The sequence below is a fragment of the Schistocerca nitens genome, chromosome 3, assembly GCF_023898315.1.
Source record: "Schistocerca nitens isolate TAMUIC-IGC-003100 chromosome 3, iqSchNite1.1, whole genome shotgun sequence".
In the NCBI taxonomy this organism is placed as follows: Eukaryota; Metazoa; Arthropoda; class Insecta; order Orthoptera; family Acrididae; genus Schistocerca; species Schistocerca nitens.
In genome coordinates this window covers 447,102,713-447,126,642 of record NC_064616.1, presented here as the reverse complement: position 1 = coordinate 447,126,642, position 23,930 = coordinate 447,102,713, and the positions used below count along the sequence as shown (strand labels likewise).

Genomic DNA, 23,930 nt, shown 5'->3' with positions numbered 1-23,930 from the left:
TGTCAGCAGAGGACTGTTCAAGCTGGTGGAGGCTGTGTAATGGTGTGGGGCATGTGCAGTTGGAGTGATTAGAACCCCTAATACATCTATATATGACTCTGACAGTTGAAATGTACATAAGCATCATGTCTAACCACCTGCATCAATTCATACCCATTGTACATTCCGACATACTTGGACAATTCCAGCAGGACAATGTGACACTCCAAACATCCAGAATTTCTACAGAGTGTCTCCAGGAACACTCTTCTGAGTTTAACCACTTCTGCTGGCCACCAAACTCCCCACACACAAACTTTATTGAGCATATCTTGGATGCCTTGTAACATGCTGTTCAGAAGAGATCTCGACCCCCTCATACCCTTATGGACTTATGGACAGCCCTGCAGGATTCATGGTGTCAGTTCCCTCCAGCACTACTTCAGACATCAGTCGAGTCCATGCCACATCATGTTGTGGCACTTCAGAATGCTCGTGGGGGCCCTACATGATATTAGGAAGGTGTACCAGTTTCTTTAGCTCTTCAGGGTATGAGGCTAAGCATTTCTCTCCCCTTGGTCAAATAGTTCCTCTTGGCCCTGTTAAGTTGTCTCAATGCAAAAGCAATAGAATATTCCTCATCACTGATATACTGATGAAGAACATGCCCACGAGTATCATTAGATGCTTTGCAAGGATTATACTCATAAACTCTCTTTGTAAATCAAGGAATATCAACATTGGACTCGATATCAAAACTCTCTTCAGCTCTTCGAATGCTCCTGACTTTCCTTGATCCACACAAATTTCAAACCCTTTTTCAATAGTTGTGTGAGTGGTCACCTGTATCAGTGAACTGCCTTATGAATTACCTGTAATAATAATTAGTGTGTCCCATGAATGACTGTAGTTCCTTACTTGTCTTCAGCACAGGAAAATCCCACTGCTGCATCAGCCTTGGATCCATTCTCAACCCCACCTTTTCTAATTATGTGTCCTTAATTTACTTCCTCCAACACAAAATGACACTTCTCTGTACTCTACATCTGATGTGCAGCCCACAACTTCTTAAAAACTCTCAAACATCATCTATGTCCTTCCATGTCCCCTGAAAATGCAATTAAATCATCCATGTAAACTAGAGACTGATGAGGCTTCACCCCCTTCCACACTCTGTCCAACAAATGCTTAACACCACACGAGCATTCTTCAGCTCTAATGGTCATCTGATACTGGTAATGGCCCCAGGGTAACAAAAAAGCTGTCATCAGGTAATCCTCCAGAACCAGAAGATGGTATCAACTTCTTAAATCACAGTAGAGAAATACTGGTGTAGCCTCAAGTTATCAATGGTCTCTGTGATGTTGATTATGGTGTTAGGGATCTGTTACAGTCTTACTATTATGATGACGTAAACAAAACAAAACCTGTATTTCTTGGAATAGTCTGTAGATTTTTTTCAGCACAACCATGATTCCTGATTGCAATGGACTATCACCATATTTTACAGCTTATACGACACACCTTAAATTTTAAGCAATTTTTTTTAAAATAACATTTTTACCATTTTTCTTATTACATTGCAAAGTCAGACTAAAAAAATTGTTAGTTTACAAAACTAAGGTGACCTTCAAATCTCTGAAAATTGTCACTTGAACTTTCTTCTTCTTCTTGCACTTTGTCATCATTGTTGTCCTTTTCATATATAAGGTGTTCTTCACTGCCATTGAGAGCATTACTTATGCCACACTTCTTGAAAAATTTAACAATAATGTCTTCTCTCACTCTAGACCATGACTGTTTTATCCACTGACACACTTGTTTGATTGTAGGTTGTTTTAAAGCTCCCTTCAGTGTGAATTCATTTTGGGTTTCATCCATCATCCATTTTTCGATTCTTCTTTCATATACACTTCATATGGTTTATTTATCAGGACACCAAGAGGTTGCAATTGTCAATTAAGTCCTCCTGGAATAACAGCCAGGTCTGTATACCCCTGTCTCAATTTCTCTTTCACAGAATTTTTCAAATGACTACTAAATTGATCTAGCACAAGAAGATGTGAAGTAAGCCCTCCTGGAATAACAGCAAGCTCTCTATTTCCCTGTCTCAGTTTTTCTTCCACAGAATTTTTTAAGTGACTTCTAAACTGATCTAGAACAAGAAGAGAACTCTTCTTCAATAAAGCACCTTTCCTTCTCTCCCACACTCTGTTAATCCATAATTTTGTATCAGCTTCATTCATCCAACCCTTTTCATGTACGTGAACAACAACACCTGGTGGTATTTGGGAAGGTTTTGACATTGTTTTGTGTTTGAAAATAATCATTGGGCTAAGTGTAGCACTGCAAGCACAACATGACAGGACAACAGTGCGGTGCATTTTTTCATGTCCACTTGTTTTTATAATTAATATTTTAGCACTTTTCATGGCAACAGTTCTTGTACTCAGCACTTACAAATGTCAGAGGAGTTTGTCCATATTTGCTATTTGGCTTAGTATCTATCGATGTTGAATAATAAAGTGATGAAAAGATAATATTTTCTCTTCACACTCTTGTGGAATTATCTGAGATATTTTAGTTCTGGGTCGCATCCTAAGTCCATGATGCTTCGTAAACCTGCAACGCCAACTAACTCCACCCTTAAAATCTGTTAAGTTTCACCGAGGCACTAGCTTATGAGCATGTATTTGAGTAATTTTTGTATTAATTCCAGTGCCATTTTGATGATGTCCTGAAAACCAGTTCAATGTGTCATCTTCTAGTTTTGGTCATTTTGCATTCAGTTGGCTATTTGCACATTTAGTCTTCCTAATTTTTTTCAGTTTTTCTTTACTAGCCCGCCAATTGCAAATGGGTTTTTTCTGTTGGAGGAGGGCCAAAATGTAGCTCAGCTGCTCTGTTCCACATTCTTCAGCATATGCTATTACTTTCAATTTATAGCCCACATCATGCAAATACATTTTAATTTTTTTCCATTATGAAACTGGCTGATAACAAAAATATTGTACTATTACCAATAATACAAATCACTTTCGGTTCAAGTTCACTGCTACTGTGGACTGCAATGATGCATAATGGCTATACAATGTTCTTACATAATGCAGTCTTACAAGGAACCACTTGAATGCCAGGTCTCAAAAAGCAAATGATGTTTGTGGCATTCAATACCCCACATATTGTCTACCATGCAACCACAGTATTGGCAATTAATGGCAGCAGGGGGTGGGACTAGAGTTATCCGATGATGAGCACAGCAATGAGGCCATGGAGCATAGCTGAATTGCTTAGTTGACGGGTAACTCGCATACAGTGTTAGTGGTGTTGATACAAAGCACAGCAATGGAATGATAAACAAAGGAAACATTGCATTACATTTACAACAACAGTCACCTAAGTTGATGTTTTGTCAAAAATGAACCCAAGGACTTTCACAGATTGAGAAAAAAATGGCAGCTGAGATATTAGCTTTTCAACAAGATGATGATGATGTTTGGTTTATGGGGCGCATAACTGTGCGGTCATCAGCACCCGTACACATTCCCAATCTGTACACAGCCCAATCTAGCCAGTTACATGGATGATGATGGGATGATGAGGACAACACAAAAACCCAGTCCCTGGACAGAGGAAATCCCCAACCTGGTCGGGAATCAAACCCAGGACCCCGTGATCCAGAGGTAGCAACGCTAGCCATTAGACCATGAGCTGCGGACTCAACAAGATGAGTCACTAGAATGTGTGGTATCATATACGCTCAACTGTGCAGAGAATATACATCAGGAGTTCAATGATAACAGGTGTTGAGCCCATGTAGTTCATCATCCTTATCAGACAGGATGCCACAAATCCCATCTCCAGTGAAACATAGTAAAGGACAAATGTCGTGCAAGGAGCACACACTAAACATAGTTACATACATGGAAGATCATCTGCAGCATAGTAAAAAGACTGTTATGAACAGATTTCGAATAAGTACTGAGCAATATGACCATAAGAAAAACTATGGATATTCAAGGAAGGACAAGGTGCACTTGTTACAAAAACTGATGTTTGTGCACTTCAAGGTTGCTCGATATAATTTACAGAATGTGTATTATAGTAACCTACTACATTATGCTCATCATATTGCCTGTGACATAGATTACAGTGATTTCAAAGAAAGCCGTGCATGGTTGCATAACTTCAAATAAAAAAAAGCACTCCGTCTACAGGCCACAAGTGGCCCATCAGGACCATCTGACCGCCGTGTCATCCTCATGGGAGAATGCGGATAGGAGGGGCGTGTGGTCAGCACACCACTCTCCCGGTTGTTTTTATGGTTTTCTTTGACTGGAGCCACTACTATTCAGTCGAGTAGCTCATCAGTTGGCATCATGAGGCCGAGTGCACCCCAAAAAATGGCAACAGCTCATGGTGGCCCGTATGGTCACCCATCGAAGTGCCGGCCACAACCGACAGCACTTAACTTCCGTGATCTGACAGGAACTGGTGTATCCACTGCGGCAAGGCCATTGCCCTAACTTCAAATAGGACTACAGAATTGGGAGACATAAGATAACAAAACAGAGTCAACTTGAGAATGCACAACAAACTGTGGATTTGGAACCCTGCAAATTAGAGGTGCCAAGACAGTTTTATTGAGATTAGCTAACATCAATGCCTTAACACATTCATAAGGAATTATACTGACTTTTAATCTGGATGGTAAATTAGCTGGAAAGTCATTTATTGTACTGAGAGATGTTGGAGGTGCTCTGGCTCTGTGATTCTTTCCCATGTGCATGATCTTGCAAGAGCATTATGGGATATTTGCATCACTGCAAGTAAGCATGGAAAAATGGCATAATAGAACTACAACTATGGTATGAGCACTGTTTTTGGCCAATATCTGATCAAAATAACTTCTTTGGCGCCAAAATTGTCAATCTTTACAGGTACTACCTTCTGGCTGTCCTTCTCCTGTACATATATGATACTCCTTTTAACCAAACAACTTGCTTTTGCTCAATTCCTGGTTTGTGTGTAAAAATCATGTACTGATTTAGAGCAAACTATCCCTCCCGAAAAGTGTGTGATGTTGCAGTTCATACTACCTGGAACCGCTATACAAATTCAGCTTCTGGATGTGTGTTTTTTCCATGCCTATAAGACATATTACTGCTCTATCTGCACTTATGCCTTAAAGGATAGCCAATTTCACGATAAGCTCCATGACAGACTGTTTCGCATTTGGTTGTATGACATCACATTCCATTAGTTCTTGTCACCCCATTACACCAGTTTGATTCTATATGCGTTCTTTAAGAGTGGATACCTAGCTAAACGTCCTGCATGATTTGTAATACCGAAGGAGTTCACTTTTGATCTTGATGCTGCGAACCTTTGTGATCACTGTGGCATGCCATTTTTCATTTTGTGTTCATGGTGTAAGTTAATGGTTTGTTCTGAACGTATCTTCAATGTCCACTTTATGAAATGTAATATGCACAACCCATAGAAGGTTGACCTCTGCACCTCTTGGACACTCATTTTCTGCCACCCTCCTGATGCATATGGTGAGTCTTTTGCAGCTAATATTTTTCCTGTCATAAATGGTAATGCAACACTTTCAAATGAGCCTTACCAAAGACTGAACTTGTGACTTCGCACTGAAGGGGTTCCTTGTTGTGGGTGTCCCATGGCTACTCATGGCTTCACCTTCTGTGCAGCAATCCTCCTTCCTCAGAACTTCTTTGGCGCCAAAATTGTCAATCTTTACAGGTACTACCTTCTGGCTGTCCTCCTGTACATATATGATACTCCTTTTAACCAAACAACTTGCTGGATTGTATTAATACATCATTCTCTTCCAGCTGTTCTATTATGCATAACCATTCTCTTCCAGCTGTTCTATTATGCATAACATATCGACTGGTAAGTCAGGCTCCACATTCACTCAAAGCAATGTGTTGGTGCCACTTTGTACTTAGTTATGTGAATAAAGACTTAATGTATTTATACATGGTTTAATTAAATTACCCACTATGATGGATGCACTTTGCTACAGATCTACATTGGTGATGGTCTCCTCTAATTGGAATATCTTCCCACTAAGTTCCATCACACCTTGCCAAAGGCCAATCATTGCATGATGTTCATGCAAAATGTCTAACCCCAGGATCATGCTGTAACACTTGCTTACATGAGGTACTACTTCCACATACTGCCTCCACCAAAAAATATATTTCCATTGATCCCAGTGGCCTTGTATCATAGTCCCCCACCCCACACAATCTGTAGCATGTTGAGTTCCATCATCCACTTGGTTCCTACTGACTACTGACATATGCACTCCTGTATCTAATAACAATGTATACTTCCATCCCTTCAGCACACCCACTATTGCATATTCCGCCTCTGCATAAGTACTTGTTACTGCTAATTTTAATGACAATGCCTTTCAGTGGGCTTTTGGCTACCTCTTTGTTTAATGGCTGCTTACTTCTTCCCTGTCCATCCTTACTACCATTACCATAATGTGTTGATGAACCGTACTGCCCCAATTACACTGAGGCTTGTGGCACTAATTCTGCATGTGCCCTGTACATCCACAATTGTAACACTTCACATTTGCAGAGAATGTACCACAAGTATCCCTCACCTCCATCAACATATGAATCTCTGCACACTTCGTTGCTAATTTCTCAGTTGAATGGAGATCCTTAAATGTCCCTGTGTGCACACTCCTTGACATATCTGGTGGCAAACCCCTTAGGAAAGGGGTACAGAGTCATATCATATTGGAATTCTTGGATAGCTCAAGAGGTTTTGATTGATATTGTCTAAATGATAAGCCTAGTAGTTATAATGCATATTTAGACAATATAATAAGTAATGTCCATGAAAATAATGTTGAAATTGGAGTAGTCAAGTTAGGCCTAGCTGACCATGATGGCCTATGGATTACAGTCCCAGTCAGCATTTCAGATGAACAACACAGAACTGTTAGACCTATGAATGAATGCAACATAAGAGAGTTTAGAACTAGATTAAGGTCAGTTAACTGGAATGACATCTTATACAAAGATATGTGTGTGAATAACACAAGCAAATTATTTGTAGAGGAAATTGCAAGAATATTTGATGAGTGTTGTCCAAGATCAGTAAAACAACAGAATAATAACCAAGCTCATAAATCACAGAGACTAAATAATTGGTTCACACCATACCTCAACAGCATCAGGATTATGCTTCTTATGTTTAAGGACAGATCTCATAACAGCAGTGAGTACATTAGAATAAGAAAAATTTATAGATCTGAAAAAACTTGGCAAAACGTAGGGCAAATGATAACTATATTCTTAAATGTAGAAACAGCTGTAAAGCTGTCTGGGAAGTAATTAAAAGTGAAATAAATAGACCAACAACTCAACTAACTTCACCCATAGCCCAAGATATCTTAAACCCACACTTTGTTAACTTCAGTTTAAAACAAGATTTGTCTCCCCCCAAAGCCATGCTTGATGCAAAAACTCTTTTAAGTTTGAATAAGAATGTAGTTCATAAATTCTGCTGGGCAACAGTAACTGAAAATGATGTTAGCAAAGCAATAGACAAACTAAATAGTTCCAGAGCAGAGGACTTCTATGGTCTGTCAAACTTTGTCATAAAGGAGACATCAAGTGATCTTCTGTCCCCTCTAACCACTCTCATTAACTGTATATTACAGCAAGGGATTTTTCCCGACTGTTTGAAAATAGCAGTAACTATTCCCATATTTAAGAAAGGAGATAAATCAAATCCAAGTAACTATCACCCTATGTCATTAATTCCAATAATATCTAAAATAATCAAAGACTGTGTTCACCAATAAATGAATCACTATTTTGAGAGGAATAACCTGTTAAGTAACTCACAGTATGAATTCAGGTCTAAACTATCCACAGTTAAAGTGGTTGAAAATATTGTTAGTGATATATAAGATGGCTTTGAAAACAAATTAATCTCTTATGCTACTCTCCTAGACCTGAGTAAAGCATTTGACACTGTATCTCATAGTACTTTGATCATGAAATTAAGACACTATGGCATGGAACAGGACACCCTGAAATTATTAGAATCCTACTTAAGCAACAGAGTACAATTTGTTAGTGTAAATGGGCAGCTGGCAAACCCACAAACAATAAAAAGAGGTGTGCCACAGGGCTCCATACTTGGGCCCTTCCTGTTTGTAGTGTATGTTAATGATATGCCACAGTCTTTACCCTGTAAAACAGTCCTCTATGTGGACAATACAACTTTTATCAATTCAGGACAGACTCTTGAATCTGTATGAGAAAAAAATAATATAGTATTTGAACAATCGGTTCATTGGTTTAGTGCAAACTCCCTATGCATAAATGAAACAAAAACTGAGGAAATATTCTTTAATTTGAAGGTATCAAACAAAGAAAATAAGTCTGTTAAACTGTTAGGAATGATGATTGACCAGAAACTTAGCTGGGATAAACATATCACATACGCCTGTTCTAAACTTGCACATGCTATGTTCCTACTTTATAAGCTTAGGAATAATGTCAGCCAAAATTTACTGCTGCATTCATATTTTGCTTATATCTACCCCCATCTTTCATATGGTATTCTGCTCTGGGGAAATTCTCCCAATTCAGTATCAATTTTTAGATGGCAAAAAAATGCTCTTTGATGTATAGCGGGTTCATCTCCTTGGGATACATGCAGGAAACATTTCAAAAAACTTAACATCATGACAGTTCCTTGTTTGTACATGTAATATTGCTTATTACACGTAAAAGAAAACATAGTTCAATATCCCCTTAGGTCATCTGTCCACACCCATAATATAAGACGAAACCACACAATTGATCTACCTTACTCTAGATTGTCAAAGATACATAATAGTTATAAATATGTAGGCCTCGAACTGTTTAATATGCTCCCTAAAATTGTACAAACAGTATCTAAAAATAAATTTAGACAACATTGGGTCAATGGCTCAAAGGTAAAGCATTTTACTCAGTTGATAAGATTGTAATATGGCAGATTTGCTGTTTTAACATAGAGAAAGGTACCTCTGCCTATAGTAGGACCTAAATTTGGAAAAACAATATCTAACATATACGCATAGACCTATTTCGAGTGCTCTATGTTTGTATCAGTATCTTAGGATAATGACATAGCGTTATCAACATGTATATGATAATGACACAGTGTCATCAACATGAATAATCCCCGCTTAATATAAATTTGTACAATGTTTTCTTTTTTATTGTGATGTTAACACTATATAAAATTCCAAATGTTTCCTATTGTACTACACTAACATTCATATGATTTATATATACATTGTTATGAGAATATAACCATCTTTATACTGTAATTGAACTTATTGACAAAGCCCATTGTATAAGAAAATACTGAATGGCTAATAAAGATTCTTATTCTTATTCTTGGGAAAGCATCAAGTGCCCTCTCCTCAGCATTCTGCAGCAAAACTTCATTTGCTTCATCACTCTGAGACAGTTCATTCATTTGATTTTCACATTGTTGGCAAAATCTTCCATGGATTCCCCTCGCCTCTTCATAATAGTGCTCAACTGTGCTTGAAAGAACCTCAAGCTGTTCTGCTTATTTTATCTCTGCAGAAGCCTCTATTTCAATTGCTCAACATCTCCACCTTATTCAACACTTCAGCTCAACATCTCCACCTTATTCAACACTTCAGTGCATCTCAAAAATGTTTTTGCCTCTCCCATTAAATACAACTTTGCTTCCTGCAACAACTGGTTATTGGACTAACCCCAAATACTTGACGACATTGTCAGGTCCTCCACAAACAACATAACATCCTCAGATGACCTTTCATAAGAGGGACTGACTAGGCTAGTGGCAGCTGGATCTATTACTAGCCTAGGTGCCCTGAATAACACTTAACTCCTCATTTCTGACTGTGAGCTTATTATTCAAAGCTGTATTTTCTGCTCTTCATCACAGTGCCTCATTAACTAATGCTTGAATTGCTTCCAACCCAGTGACAATGCCTTCATCCTTCATTCATACACAATAGAAATAAACATCATTTACCAAATGACAAAAAAAAAAAACAACAATTAAACAAAGTGCATCAATATCTCTTCACTGCTTTGCAACATGACAAAAACAATTGCCCCTAAAACAAGTTACAGATACAGATTCAGCACAGGATGCAGAATTGCCAAACAGATTACACTGTGAACACATCACAGGCCCTAAATAATGCTCTTTACTGTTGCCACAAAATTCAGACACATCAGCTGGTTCTTCTACTCTAAACAGAGTAACCTTCATGTTACAGTGACACTCCATCTGTGATCCCAAGCCTTTCACACACATAAAGAGTAATTAACAGTTTCTCCTCTTGCCCCACCATGTTGACACTGCAGATCATGTTCCAGGCATCACACTATGTGGACAACATAACCCCTACTGCCCACTGAAGGTAATGTTGGTATTTCTGATGCCCCTTTACACTGAGGTGACAAAAGTCATGAGATACAACCTAATACTGGGTCAGACCTTTTGTGTGGCATAGTGCAGTAACTCAATGTGACATGGACTCAACAAGTCACTGGAAGTCCCATGCAGAAATACTGACCCATGCTGCCTCTATAGCCATCCATAATTACGAAAGTCTTGCTGGTGCAGGATTTTGAGTACGAACTGAACTCTCAGTTATGTCCCATAAATGTCTGATGGGATTCATGTTGGGTGATCTGGGTGGGCAAATCATTCATTTGAATTGTCCAGAATGCTCTTCAAACCAAACATGAAAAATAGTGGCCCAGTGATGTGATGCATTGTCATCCATAAAAGTTCCATTGTTGTTTGGGAACATGAGGTCAATGAATGGCTGCGAATGACCTCCAAGTAGATGAGCATAACCATTTTCATTGAATGATCAGTTCAGTTGGACCAAAGGTCCCAGTCCATTGCATATAAACACAAACCACTCCATTGTGGAGCCACCAGCAGCTTGCACAATGCCTTGTTGACAACTTGGGTTTATGTCTTCATGGGGTCTGCACCACACTCAAACCCTACCATCAGCTCTTATCAACTGCAGTCAGGACTTATCTGACAAGATCACAGTTTTCAAGTCATCTAGTGTCCAATTGATATGGTCATGAGCCCATGAGAGGCACTGCATCACAATGTCGTGCTGTTAGCAAAAGCCCTCATGTCAGTCGTCAGGTGCCATATCCCCTTATCGCCAGATTTTGCAGGATTATCCTAATGGATACATTCATTGTATATCCCAAATTCATTTCTGTGATTATTTCATGCAGTGTTGCTTGCCTGTTAACACTGACAACTCTACCCAAAGGCTGCTGCTCTTGGTCATTAGGTGAAGACCGTTGGCCATTGTGTTGTCTTTGGTAAGAGGTAATGACACTGTGGATGTCGAAGTATTGAATTCCCCAACTATTTCTGAAGTGGAATATCCCTTGCATCTAGCTCCAACTACCATTACACGTTCAAAGCCTGTTAATTCCTGTCATGCTCCCATAATTACGTCGGACACGATTTCACGTCGGACACCCATCATTGCCTGCCCTTTTATGCCTTGTGTACACAATATTGCCACCATCTGTAAATGTGCGTCTTGCTGTCCCATGACTTTTATTGCCTGAGTGTATAGCTGACCCTGCATTTGATATGAGGCGGCTACATTATTAGGAGGCTGGGTGGCTTACGAATGAGGCTGGAAAGCAGGGTGATAAGGCTCAGGAAGAAATGGCTGTCAAAATTAACACTTTATTTCCCAGTTATCATTGATTGTGTGGCTCAGTGGCGAGGCAATCATGCCCCTTCCTCACAGGAGTGGGCTGGTAGTCTATCAGTCGGCTGCTAGAATCCGTCCAGCTAGCTGCAACACATGCTGGCACCCCTCTTTGTTGACATCTGCACTTGGCAATGGCCTTGCAACTGTCTTGCATGAGCCACAGCAGTGACATCAGTGGTATGCAGTGGAATCTTGCTGAGGTAGCCCCTCTTGATAAATGACCACACCCGGGCGGCTAAGATGAGCAGAGTGAGGCATGCCCAGTGGATTGTTGGAGAGCAGCTTCTGTGCCCAGTGTGCAACCCGCTGCTTCCTGGCTGAAGTGTGGCTACTGCTGGAGCAGACTGGCAGTCCTGGTGCACTGTGGAACCAAGTCTGATGGCGGACTTTGTGGATTAAGGATGTACCCTGGTGAGCACTCAAACCTGTGCCTGCAGCTGTCAGATTTGTGTCATCTCCTCATCTGGCATAACTCCAGCATCCTGGTGGTACTGCTGGATTGAGACTGCCTCAGGTAGAAAATCAACAGTTATTAATACCAGATAGGAGTACCCTTATTGTGTCAATATGCTGCTCCGAGTCATGCACTTGGCAACACCACAAAAACACAAACGACGAAGACACCATCTTGCCCATGCTGGAAAGTTACTCTGAGCTAGACTAACCCATCTCACAATAATTTCACATGCTTGTTATCTTAACCCAAATATCTATATGCCACTCTCACAGCATCTGGTGGCTACTGCAGTGTTACAGTGCCCCTTATCAAAATTTTACTTTTAACCTGTTAGTGACCCTACAGGATGAAACTCACTGACCTAGAAGAAATTCACTACAGCTAGGTGTGAAATATATCCTGCCTGAGTCAATAGTTGATCCCAATAAGGTATTACATCCACATTTACACATAAAGTTAGGTCGAATGAAATTTTTTGTAAAGAATGAACCATGAAGAGATTCCCATAATTTAGTGAATCAAAAGTCAAAGAGGATTTACACACCAAAATCAAGAGCAAATTGAAGGAATGCATGTCACAAAAATCATGGTTGAGTTTGTTTAGTATAAATGAGTGTGTCTGTTTATCTACACCTACATCCGGTCTCTGCAAACTACTGTGAAGTGCATAGCAAATGGTACCTCCCATGGCAACAGTTATTACAACTTCTTCCTGTTCCATTCACATATGGGACACAGGAAGAATGACTGTTTAAATCTCTGTGGGAGTGATACATATGAGATTGTATTATATTCCTAGATTCATGATTTAAAGCTGGTTCTTGAAAGCAGATTTCTTGGAATAGTTTGCATCATCTTCCTGTTCAGTTTCTCCAGCATCTCTCCCAAGGGTCAAATAAACATGTGACCATTCATGCTGCTCTTCACTGTGTACAATTAATATCCCCTATTAGTCCTATTTGGTACAGGGCTCACACACCTGAGCAATATTCTGGGATGGGTCACACAAGTGCTTTGTAAGCAATCTCCTGTGTAAACTGATTGCATTTTTATGCCAATGAACTGAAGTCTTCCACATGCTATGACAGAGCCTATGTGATCCTTCCACTTCATATCCCTATAAACTGTTACACTCAGGAATTTGTGTGAGTTGAACAATTCCAGTTGTATCTCATTGACATTGTTGTTGAAGAGATACTGTGTTTTTCATTTTTTTGAAGTGGATAATTTTACATTCTTGAACATTTAAAGAAAATTGCCAATCTTTGCACCACTTTGAAATCTTATTGAGAGCTGACTAAAGATTTGTGCAATTGTTTTCAGACAGTTCTTCATTCTAGATGAATGTATGAACTGCAAAAAGTCTCAGGTTTCCAATGAAAATTGTCTGCAAGATCATTAATATACAACATGAATGGCAAGGGTCTCAGCACACTTCCCTGGGGAATACCTGAAGTTACTTTTACATCTGTCAATGACACTCCATCAAAAATAACATCAAGTAATTCACAGTCCAGTCACAAATTTCAGTTGATAACCTATACAACTGTATTTTCAATAATAAGTGTAGGTATTGTACTGATTCAAACGCTTTTCAGAAATCAAGAAATATTGTGTCTCTCTGACTGCCATGATCCATGACATTCAGGATATAATGTGAGGAAAGTGCAAGTTTGGTTTCACATGATCAATGTCTCTGGAATCTTGCTGATTGTCATGAATGAGAACATTCTGTTCAAGGTACCTCATTGTGTTTGAGCTCAGAATATCTCATAAATTTCTACATCAAATGAATGTCATTGGACAGAAGTTTTGTGTACCAGTTTTGCTACCATTCTTGTATACTGGTATGACCTGGGCTTTCTTCCAAGTAATGGGCATGATTTTTTGTTTGAGGGATCTACAGTAGATTACATTAGGTTGGTGCATAAGTTCATAATATTTTTCCATAAGTTTACTAAACACAACAGATACAAAAATGGTTCAAATGGCTCTGAGCGCTATGGGACTTAACATCTGTGGTCATCAGTCCCCTAGAACTTAGAACTACTTAAACCTAACTAACCTAAGGACATCACACAGATCCATGCCCGAGGCAGGATTCGAACCTGCGACCGTAGCAGTCGCGCGGTTCTGGACTGAGCGCCTAGAACCGCTAGACCACCGCGGCCGGCACAACAGATACACATAACAGAGATTTTAGTCATAAATAATATATGGTCTGCCATTGCTGGGGTATCTTTTTGAGTCAGTGACTGTAGAAATCATATGGTTTTGAGGCAAAGAACTCGTTGAGCCATGTTCAAAGTGCTTTTTGTCCAGAAAGGAAGTTGCTTGAAGGTTGTTCAATAGAGAATGGAAAACTTGAAAATCTGAGGGCACAAGATCAGGTGAGTAAGATGGGTGCGAAATGACTTCCCAACCCAACTCCTGTATACTGTTCTTTGTCAGCCTAGCAGAATGCAGGCAGGTGTTATGGTGGAGTAGCATCACTTCACACTTTGTGGTCATTGTTCATGGGTTGCATCTGCAAGATGTCTCAGCTGTTGACAATAAATATCAGTAGTGATGGATACACTTCAGGAAAACAATTTGTAGTACACCACACAATCGCTGTTCCATCAGATGCATAACACTATCTTTTTAGATTTGTTTTTTTTTTTGGCCTCAACCATTCCTTTCTTTACATTATGATAGCATAAAAACATTATTTCTCATCACCAGTTACAATACAAGATTTGAATTGTCAGTGTTGTTAATGAGCCAATTGATGATGAGCAAGCAGAGATGCACATATGACCACCCATTGATTTTTGTGATTTTGGCTTAGAGCAACGGGTACCTGTACACCCAGTTCTTGAGCCTTGCACACTGTATGCAAATGTTGCATGATGGTGGAATGATCACAGTTCATCACATCTGCCAGTTCTGGATCATTGCGCATTAACACATTTAAACAATCTTCATCAAACCATAATGGTCTTCCTGAACATGGAAAGTCACTAATGTGAAAACAATCCTTCTTGAAATAGCAAACCATTTTCTTGCCATGCTTGTTCAATGGCATTACCCCCATACAGAGCACAAATGTTTCTGGCTGCCTCTGCATCCATCACCCCTCTATTGAACTCAAACAGACGAATATGTCAGAATTGTGTCCACTTGGCACTCCATTTTCTAGAGCATCCAAGGCTACACTCACTATCTCCAAATAACAGTATGTAAACTCTTATAGCAACAGTGAACTACAAATGAGAAAATGCTGATCTATAAATAATCTTATAGCAATTGGAATTCCAAGTATGATGAAGTCAGACCTCCGGTCAAGAAAGGGTCAAGGGAAGACATGGGAAACTATCACTCTATTTCTATTCTTGCAATCCTGTCAAAAATGTTAGAGAAAGTAGCTGCCAACTAGATCAAAAATTTTATTGTAAAAAATGATATTATTGTAAGTAACCAGTTTGGATTTGAACCAGGAAAAAGCACTCTGTATGCAGTGAATAACTTTATTGAAAAGGTCTGCAAATCATTGTATCAGAAGAGTAAAGCTCCAGGTATCTTCTGTGATCTCACAAAAGCTTTTGACTCTGTGAACCATGATTTGCTTATCTATAAATTAGACAAATACAAGATTAAGGCCAGTTCTTTAAATTGGCTCACATCATAGTTGGTTGGTTGGTTGGTTGGTTGGTTTGGGGAAGACCAGACAGCTTGGTCATCGGTCTCATTGGATTAGGGAAGGATGGGGAAGGAAGTCGGCCGTGCCCTTTCAGAGGAACCATCCTGGCATTTGCCTGGAGTGATTTAGGGAAATCACGGAAAACCTAAATCAGGATGGCCGGACGCGGGATTGAACCATCGTCCTTCCGAATCCGAGTCCAGTGTCTAACCACTGCGCCACCTCGCTCGGTCACATCACAGTTACTCAACAGAAAACAAATGGCAACTATCACTTCAAATGCAGTTAATTATATTCTAAATGGAGTACAGTATCACAAGGTGTGCCTGAAGGCTCCATTTTGGGACCAGTCCTGTTCCTATTCTACATAAATGACTTACTCATAAATATAAATTCCCCATCAGTTCTATTTGCAGATGATACTTCTGTTTTAATTAAAGGTGACTATGCAGAAATAATTCCGAGCTCCATTGTAAGCATACTGGATATCACAGAAAACTGGTTCCAGTTAAAAGGTTTGAAACTGAACATTGCAAAACTGAACACTCCAAAACCAAACATTCAAAATGTGTGGAACTTAAAATTCAACTTAACAATCAACTCATGGAAGAAGTTCGTAGGACATGGTCTAACTCCTAGGACCAAGAATTTAAGCTGGAATACACATATTGACTTCCTATCAAATAAACTATGCAGTTTTGCATTTGCATTGCAAATACTAGCAAATTCCACTGACTTGGTTACAGAAAAAATTGGTTGTCATAGTTATTTTAAATCTGTTATTAGATGTGGTGTAATTTTCTGGGAAAGTTCAAGTAGTGTATCTCGAATACTGAAACTGGAAAAGAAAATTGTCAGCTACATGTGCATTGTACAGCAAACAGAATCTTGTTGCCCATTATTTTGGAAACAAATCCTAACTGTCCCCTCCATATAAACATATGAAATTATAATCCTCCTACACAGCAGATAAAAAATGTTTGAGAAGGATCAATTTAACCACAGGTATAACATGAGAAATAAAAACAGTTTTATGCCAGCCACACATGAGTTGAAATTATTTGCACAGACTCCACAGTATAATGGGATGACAATATATAACAAGTATATGCCCAAAAACATATTTAATATTAAGCCAGAATTTGAGCAAGGAGTAATTAAGTGTTAGATTTTATTGTATGTATATACAACAAAATTATATTTGTTAACATCAGCTGTTCTGGGTTTATGGTGAAATTTTACCACAATTTTGACACCTCTCCTGTACCTGAATCAAATGATTTAGACTATGTACATTATAAGACAAATAAACCACAATTCAGAATTCAAACTGCAGGACAAAAATGCTACAAACTTATGCACCAACCTAGTAGTTAAAAGAGGGGATAACTCAACTGCAAATTTGGTATAAAATCTGATAGCAATTGCATTGGCCCCTTTAGCTTTGTTCAGTTTTAGCAATTTCAGCAGTTTGTCTGCACTGCCAACACTAATGTCTATATCACTCATCTTTGCAATGGGTTGAGAATTAAATTGGGGCCATATCCCCGGATTTTCCTTTACAAAGGAACATTTGAAAATGGAGTTCAGCATTTCCACTTTTGTTTTGTAGAGCACTTGCCTGCGAAAGGCAAAGGTCCCGAGATCAAGTCTCGGTCTGGCACACAGTTTTAATCTGCCAGGAAGTTTCATATCAGTGCACACTCCACTGCAGAGTGAAAATCTCATTCTGGAAACATCCCCCAGGCTGTGGCTAAGCCATGTCTCCGCATTACCCTTCCTTTCAGGAGTGCTAGTTATGCAAGGTTCGCAGGAGAGCTTCTGTAAAGTTTGGAAGGTAGGAGGTGAGGTACTGGCGGAAGTAAAGCTATGAGGACAGGGTGTGAGTCGTGCTTGGGTAGCTCAGTTGGTAGAGCACTTGCCCGCAAAAGGCAAAGGTCCCGAGTTCGAGTCTCAGTCCGGCACACAGTTTTAATCCACCAGGAAGTTTCATATCAGCACACACTCTGCTGCAGAGTGAAAATCTCATTCTGGAAACATCCCAAAGGCTGTGGCTAAGCCATGTCTCCGCAATATCCTTTCTTTCAGGATATAAATGACCTGGGTGATAATCTGAGCAGTTCTCTTAGGTTGTTCGCAGATGATGCTGTAATTTACCATCTAGTAAGGTCATCTGAAGACCAGTATCAGTTGCAAAGTGATTTAGAAAAGATTGCTGTATGGTGTGGCAGGTGGAAGTTGACGCTAAATAACGAAAAGTGTGAGGTGATCCACATGAGTTCCAAAAGAAATCCTTAGGAATTCGATTACTCGATAAATAGTACAATTCTCAAGGCTGTCAATTCAACTAAGTACCTGGGTGTTAAAATTACGAACAACTTCAGTTGGAAAGACCACGTAGATAATATTGTGGGGAAGGTGAGCTAAAGGTTGTGTTTCATTGGCAGGACACTTAGAAGATGCAAGAAGTCCACTAAAGAGACAGCTTACACTACACTCGTTTGTCCTCTGTTAGAATATTGCTGCGCAGTGTGGGATCCTTACCAGGTGGGATTGATGGAGGACATCGAAAGGGTGCAAAAAAGGGCAGCTCGTTTTGTATTATCATATAATAGGGGAGAGAGTGTGGCAGATATGATACGCAAGTTGGGGTGGAAGTCATTAAAGCAACAACGTTTTTCGTCGCGGCGAGATCTATTTACGAAATTTCAGTCACCAACTTTCTCTTCTGAATGCGAAAATATTTTGTTGAGCCCAACCTACATAGGTAGGAATGTTCACCAAAATAAAATAAGAGAAATCAGAGCTCGAACAAAAAGGTTTAGGTGTTAGTTTTTCCCGCACACTGTTCGGGAGTGGAATGGTAGAGAGATAGTATGATTGTGGTTCAATGAACCCTCTGCCAAGCACTTAAATGTGAATTGCAGAGTAATCATGTAGATGTGGATGTATAGTGCTAGTTCTGCAAGTTTCGCAGGAGAGCTTCTGTAAAGTTTTGAAGGTAGGGGGCGAGGTACTGGTGGAAGTAAAGCTGTGAGGATGGGGCATGAGTCGAGCTTGGGTAGCTCAGTTCGTAGAGCACTTGCCCGCAAAAGGCAAAGGTCCTGATTTCGAGTCTCGGTCCGGCACACAGTTTTAATATACCAGGAAGTTTCATGTTTCATTCAGTATCTCCTTACCAATAGCCCTATGCTCTGTTTTACACCTATTATGCAATAGTCTCTTTCTTTAGCAGCTACATTACAGTGACTGTTACCACGTATGGTCCCTCCAATAAACAACTGTTCTCTACTAGATACAAATTTATCAAGTGCATGGTCAACTATTCTTCTAATCCTGAGCCGCAGTTCTTCTACATGCTCCTCTCCAGATCTAAATGTTTTGAGTTCCTTACTGCTGCAAAAGAATGTTGAATATTAGATGGGTAGATCACATAACTAATGAGGAGGTATTGAATAGAATTGGAGAGAAGTGAAATTTGTGGCAGAGCTTGACTAGAAGAAGGGACCGGTTGGCAGGGCATATTCTGAGGCATCAAGGGATCACCAATTTAGTATTGGAGGGCAATGTGGAGGGTAAAAATTGTAGAGGGAGACCAAGAGATGAATACACTAAACAGATTCAGAAGGATGTAGGTTGCAGTAGGTACTGGGAGATGAAGAGGCTTGCACAGGATAGAGTAGCATGGAGAGCTGCATCAAACCAGTCTCTGGACTGAAGACCACAACAACAACAACAACTCCACAACAACAACAACAACAACACTGCCCTCCAATACTAAATTGGTGATCCCTTGATGCCTCAGAATATGCCCTGCCAACCGGTGCCTTCTTTTAGTCAAGCTCTGCCACAAATTTCACTTCTCTCCAATTCTATTCAATACCTCCTCATTAGTTATGTTGCCACTTTATTCATTTTGTGCAACATATAAAACCTTCTGCTTTTTAGCTGCCCTTTGTACTTTGGTAATCATTGTTGTGACAATGTCTAGAGAGGTGATAGTATGGAACAAAACAAGAAAAAGCGTCCTGTAAACATAGGCTCTAAACTTCTACGAGAACTTATTTATTATTTATTTATTATAGTGTGAGCATCTTTGCTAATGTGCCACATATCTCCTTTATTGCAAGCTCTTTCTTATTATGAACAACCTGCTTAATGGAGTAAATAAATGAGAATGCATTATTTTGTTAGTGTGAAATAGCAGACATTCTAATATACCAAAGTGTATTTAATATGGTACAAACATAAACATCACTCTACACTACGTATCAGTATGTTATCACAACTTTATTTTGCATTCACATTTATTGGTTTTGCCAATTCACAATAACAGAATGATGTGTCCTCATTTATTTACTGAATTCTGCAGGTCATTTGTAACAGCAAAAAACATACTGTAGAAGAGATGTGTTCCACAGTAGTGAAGATGAACTAGTACTCATAGCACTTAAGGTAGACATTTTGGAGCCCATGTTTTCTGGTCATTTTTGTCTTGTTTTGGTCCATACTATCACCTCTCAGAATATGAAATACTTTTTTTTAATACCCTGTATTTCCGTCATGAGTGGGCTTCCCAATAATGTGCCCTGTGAAGTTCTCAGAGAAGACTATAATATTTTTCAGGATGTCTTGTCATGCCCAACACTCATAAAACTGTAGTTTTCCCAATTGGTTATTGTATGATTAAAGTCTCCTCCAGTGATGACAATAAGAGTGGGGAACTTTAATACTAGTGAACTTAAGTTTTGCTACAAAGGTTTCAGTTACATCTGGAGATGAGTCTGCTGGTCAGTAGAAGGATCCAGTTATGAATGTATGCCCACCACTGATACAGAGAATTGCACAGACAATCTCACATAGAGTTGCAATTTCTACACTTACTGTTATGTGAGCTCCACAGCTTTTTAGGTGAGATTCAAGCTCTGAAAATTTGCTGTGAATCCTTCAGCAGTTGATCACTGGGATTTTATTGCTCTCTTCTGTAGGGAGAATTTCTTTGTATCTTATACTGACACTTGTGGGTCCCCTACAGCTATTATTATATGAGCTTGATGGACAGTCATCTAATATTTAAAAAATATAGAGTTTTATTATATGGATGTCTCATTCTTTGTATACTTAAGTACAAATTCTTATATTTTATTCTAAGGTATGCCATTTTTATTTTCAACTATTAGACGTATTCTGGGATATCTCATTTTATGCATGAGTACAGACTCTTACATTCTGTTGTAAGGTATGTACTGTGTTCATTTTCATATATCAAGATGTTACATCAGTCAATCTGAGTACCAACATGAATGTCTCAGGGAATGCATGAATGTGAGTACTTGTTTTGTTGTATAACATACTATATTTGTTTTCATGTATTAAGATGTCTGTTGATGTGAGCTACAGCTTGACTCTTCCATGTTTACTCATCTGAATTTATTATTGTAAATTTTGTAAGAAAAGAATTGACTCATTCCATATCCTAGCATCTATAATGATAGTGTTATGAACAGAAGTCATAGTAAAATAAATAAATAAAAACATGCAAATTATCTGCAGAACATGTAATAAACTAACTAATGAACCTTGCATGTTTTTGATGTATTGTCACAGAAAGGTAGGGGTGCCACGGGCACATCTTCTTGACATTATTGAACATGTACATCTCTCTGTTTGGGGCAGAAGAGACCTAGCCCGCTGAAACATAATTGAGAATGCATTGACTTGCAATGTGAAGAGTATCCAAGTTGCCTATCTGATTTACAATAGAATAACACACTATAAAAATTACAACTTTCAGTCTCTTTCACTTCAACTCTATTAGTTAATATTAAGGCACAAACTATTAATCTGATTTACCGACTGCTGAGGAGCTTTGAAGTCATGTGGCATGGTCACAAATACGCTGCCAACTTAATGAAAGAAGTTGGGCAGATGCATTTAAGGCATGCTTATTGAAATATTTCATAAAGAACTTGATTACTGCTGAAGACAAAGGAAAACTATGGTCATTTTACCAGTCATCTCATATAATTTATCACGAGATAAAAATTAAAATTTGTCAAAATATTTCCAGATTCAATTCTTGGTTCTGCGCACTCTTTCAGTCTGCCAGGACATTTTTCAAATCAGCACACATACTGCTGCAGAGAGCAAATCCATTTTGGGAAGAAGCCCATTTCTCTGCAATTTCATTTCCTCCAAGAGTGTTAGCCCTTCATGGTATTCAGGAGATCATGTGTGAAGTTTGGGAAGTAGGAAAAATTTACAGGGAACATATAGCTGTGAGGGCACGTCAGTCAGTAAAGCATTTATCTGCAAAAGGCAAACATTCTAGATTTGAGGCCAGTCTGCCACCCAGAGGCCAGTCTAGCACCCAGTTTTAATATGACAGGCAATTTCAGAGGTCAGCTCTGTTTGAAACAGTGATGATTGGTGGATTTGTTGTGGTAAAGATCCTTGGTTTCTGTAACAGTTGAATATTTTCTATTGAAAGTTAGACTGCATGACTTGCATGTTGATGAGGATAAAGATTACACAACACCCAGTCCTTGATTGAAGAAAACCTCCAACTGAGCTGGGAGTTGAACCCAGGACCCTAGCATGGCATTCTGCTGCACTGACCCTTCAGCTATGGAGGCGGACACTATTTTCTATTGAGGCATAACATAAATGACAAGAAATACTCAGTTATTGGGTAACAGAGGTGTACTTAAAAATGAGTGAGTCACAGAAGTTTATGAATACATTTAGAAAGTGTTGCAAGTTCATATTGTTTCATATTCCAATACTTCTGAGCTTTACAGGCAGTAGTAAGAATATGTAGTGTGAATGATTAATTTGAGCCCATAAGCAATTGAAAGGGCAGTTGATAGCCTTAATGAAGTGAGAGAGAGGAAAGGGAGAAATATCCTCTAATTATTTGTAGCTTGCAGTTTCACTCTATAGTTTAGTTATCATACCATGTTCAGAACTCACTTGTCACACAAGTTTTTTCTGTTAAAATACTAACAATGCAAAAGGACTGTAGAAAGAACATTTCTAAACACACACAACCTAAATCACCTTTATTTTGTTTTAGATGTGGATGAATGTCATGAAGAGGGTGAATCCCCTTGTGACAGCACACAGAACTGTGAAAACACCCCTGGGAGCTTTTTGTGTGTCTGTAAGTCTGGCTTTCAGTTGGATCCAGTACTTCAGGCTTGTGTTGGTAAGCACTGTGTGAAAATTATATGTTTATTTCTGTTAGCTTCTCCTCATAGAAGACTAAGTTCTATAATTCTGCTACTCATAGTCTTAGTGAGCTTTGTATTGCAGGCATTAAGAAAACTTTTTTTTTTAATGAAATGAACTCCTGAATCACAGTGTTGTCTGTGTACAGACCTACACTATGTGATCAAAAGTATCCTGACACCCCCAAAAACATACGTTTTTCATATTAGGTGCATTTTGCTGCCACCTACTGCCAGGTGCTCCATATCAGTGACCTCAGTAGTCATTAGACATTGTGAGAGAGCAGAATGGGGCACTCCATGGAACTCATGGGCTTTGAATGTGGTCAGGTGATTGGGTGTCACTTGTGTCATATGCCTGTATGCGAGATTTCCATGCTCCTAAACATCCATAGGTCTACTGTTTCCTATGTGATAGTGAAATGGAAACATGAAGGAACATGTACAGCACAAAAGCATACAGGCCGACCTCATCTGTTGACTGACAGAGACCGCCGAAAGGTGAAAAGGGCCGTAATGTGTAATAGGCAGACATCTATCCAGACCATCAAACAGGAATTCCAAACTGCATCAGGATCCACTGCAAATACTATGACAGTTAGGTTGGGTTGAGTTGTTTAGGGGAGAAGACCAGACAGTGAGGTCATCAGTCTCATTGGATTAGGGAAGGATGGGGAAGGAAGTCGGCCATGCCCTTTCAAAGGAACCATCCTGGCATTTGCCTCGACCAATTTTGGGAAATCATGGGAAACCTAAATC

The 23,930-nt window shown here is 39.2% G+C and overlaps 1 protein-coding gene across 3 annotated transcripts in view; it reads left to right on the top strand.

The window, feature by feature from the left end:
• Positions 1 to 23,930, top strand: part of LOC126248378 (fibrillin-1-like) — a 647,044-nt gene that overhangs the window by 530,076 nt on the left and 93,038 nt on the right. For all 3 annotated transcript variants that reach the window (XM_049949314.1, XM_049949313.1, XM_049949315.1), the window contains one exon: positions 23,018 to 23,149. In XM_049949314.1, coding sequence (XP_049805271.1) covers positions 23,018 to 23,149 — 132 coding nt within the window. The remainder of the gene's footprint in view (positions 1 to 23,017; positions 23,150 to 23,930) is intronic.